At 36.6% G+C, this 1,070-nt stretch overlaps 1 protein-coding gene across 1 annotated transcript in view; it reads left to right on the top strand.

Annotated features, from left to right (window-relative positions):
* LOC107578939 (heterogeneous nuclear ribonucleoprotein H2-like) overlaps positions 1-1,064 on the top strand; it is a gene marked incomplete at its 3' end in the record, with an annotated part of 5,702 nt that extends 4,638 nt beyond the window's left edge. Inside the window, exons 5-8 of the mRNA XM_016264837.1 lie at positions 74-183; positions 302-437; positions 531-614; positions 981-1,064. Of these exons, the coding sequence (XP_016120323.1) occupies positions 74-183; positions 302-437; positions 531-614; positions 981-1,064 (414 nt within the window). The remainder of the gene's footprint in view (positions 1-73; positions 184-301; positions 438-530; positions 615-980) is intronic.
* Between the last annotated feature and the right edge of the window lie 6 nt (positions 1,065-1,070).

The raw sequence follows: 1,070 nt of genomic DNA, 5'->3' as shown, positions 1-1,070 counted from the left end.
TTCCATGACATTCTAATTTATTGAGATGCACCTGTGTATATATATTTTACTTGTGTATTTATTTTTTAAATAGGAGTGTCAGAGGGACGTTATGGTGATGGTGGTAATTTTCAGAGTACCACAGGTCATTGTGTTCATATGAGGGGACTGCCTTACCGGGCAACAGAACCCGATATCTACAATGTGAGTTGGGGGTGTTTGATGTACATGATTTTTATATGAAATTTATGGTCATTTTGAAATGCATTACATTTGGATATCAAATAATATGTTTAAAGTAAGTTAAACCTTTTCTGTGCAGTTTTTCTCTCCTCTGAACCCGGTGCGTGTGCACATTGAGATTGGTCCAGATGGGCGAGTAACCGGTGAGGCTGATGTGGAATTTGCGACACATGAAGATGCCGTGGCTGCAATGTCAAAGGACAAAGCAAACATGCGTAAGTTAGGTGTAACCTGACTAGAAGGAATTGCTTTTGTTATTGATATTAAATGAGAATGTTACCAATTTTAAACCACTTTTTTCTTTTCAGAACACCGTTATGTTGAGTTGTTCTTAAACTCAACAGCAGGGGGCAGTAATGGGGGCTACGGAGGGCAGATGATGGGGGGAATGGGTAAGTATAAATAATGTGACCGTATATAAAGATGCTATATTAATGTCACAAAAATCAGGGCTTCTACAGTCTTAATTTGGTGCTTTTTTTTAGTTTTTGTTTTGTTTTCCAATACAAATGGCTAACATGCTTAAATCAACATACATTTACTTGATGCAAATTGAAGATATGAAGTCTTGTTTTCTGTGAAATTGAACAAAATGAAAATTTTTTTGAACTGTGACATTTTTTGTTTAAAACCAGAACGAATGTCTGTCCTTGGGCTTTTAACTTGTTTGAATTGTTGATTTTTTTTTTCTGAGCCCATTGGCAGAAAATGTATATATATATATTTAAGACTTTTTTTTGTATTTATTTTTCTCTTAGGAAACCAGTCGTCTTATGGACATGGAGGGCAGCAGATGGGTGGAGGCTACACTGGAGGATACAGCAACCAGTCCAGCATGGGAGGCTACA

This window comes from Sinocyclocheilus grahami, unplaced genomic scaffold (genome assembly GCF_001515645.1).
Source record: "Sinocyclocheilus grahami isolate Dianchi unplaced genomic scaffold, SAMN03320097.WGS_v1.1 scaffold12884.1, whole genome shotgun sequence".
NCBI classification, from domain to species: domain Eukaryota; kingdom Metazoa; phylum Chordata; class Actinopteri; order Cypriniformes; family Cyprinidae; genus Sinocyclocheilus; species Sinocyclocheilus grahami.
This window is presented reverse-complemented; position numbering and strand designations above follow the sequence as displayed.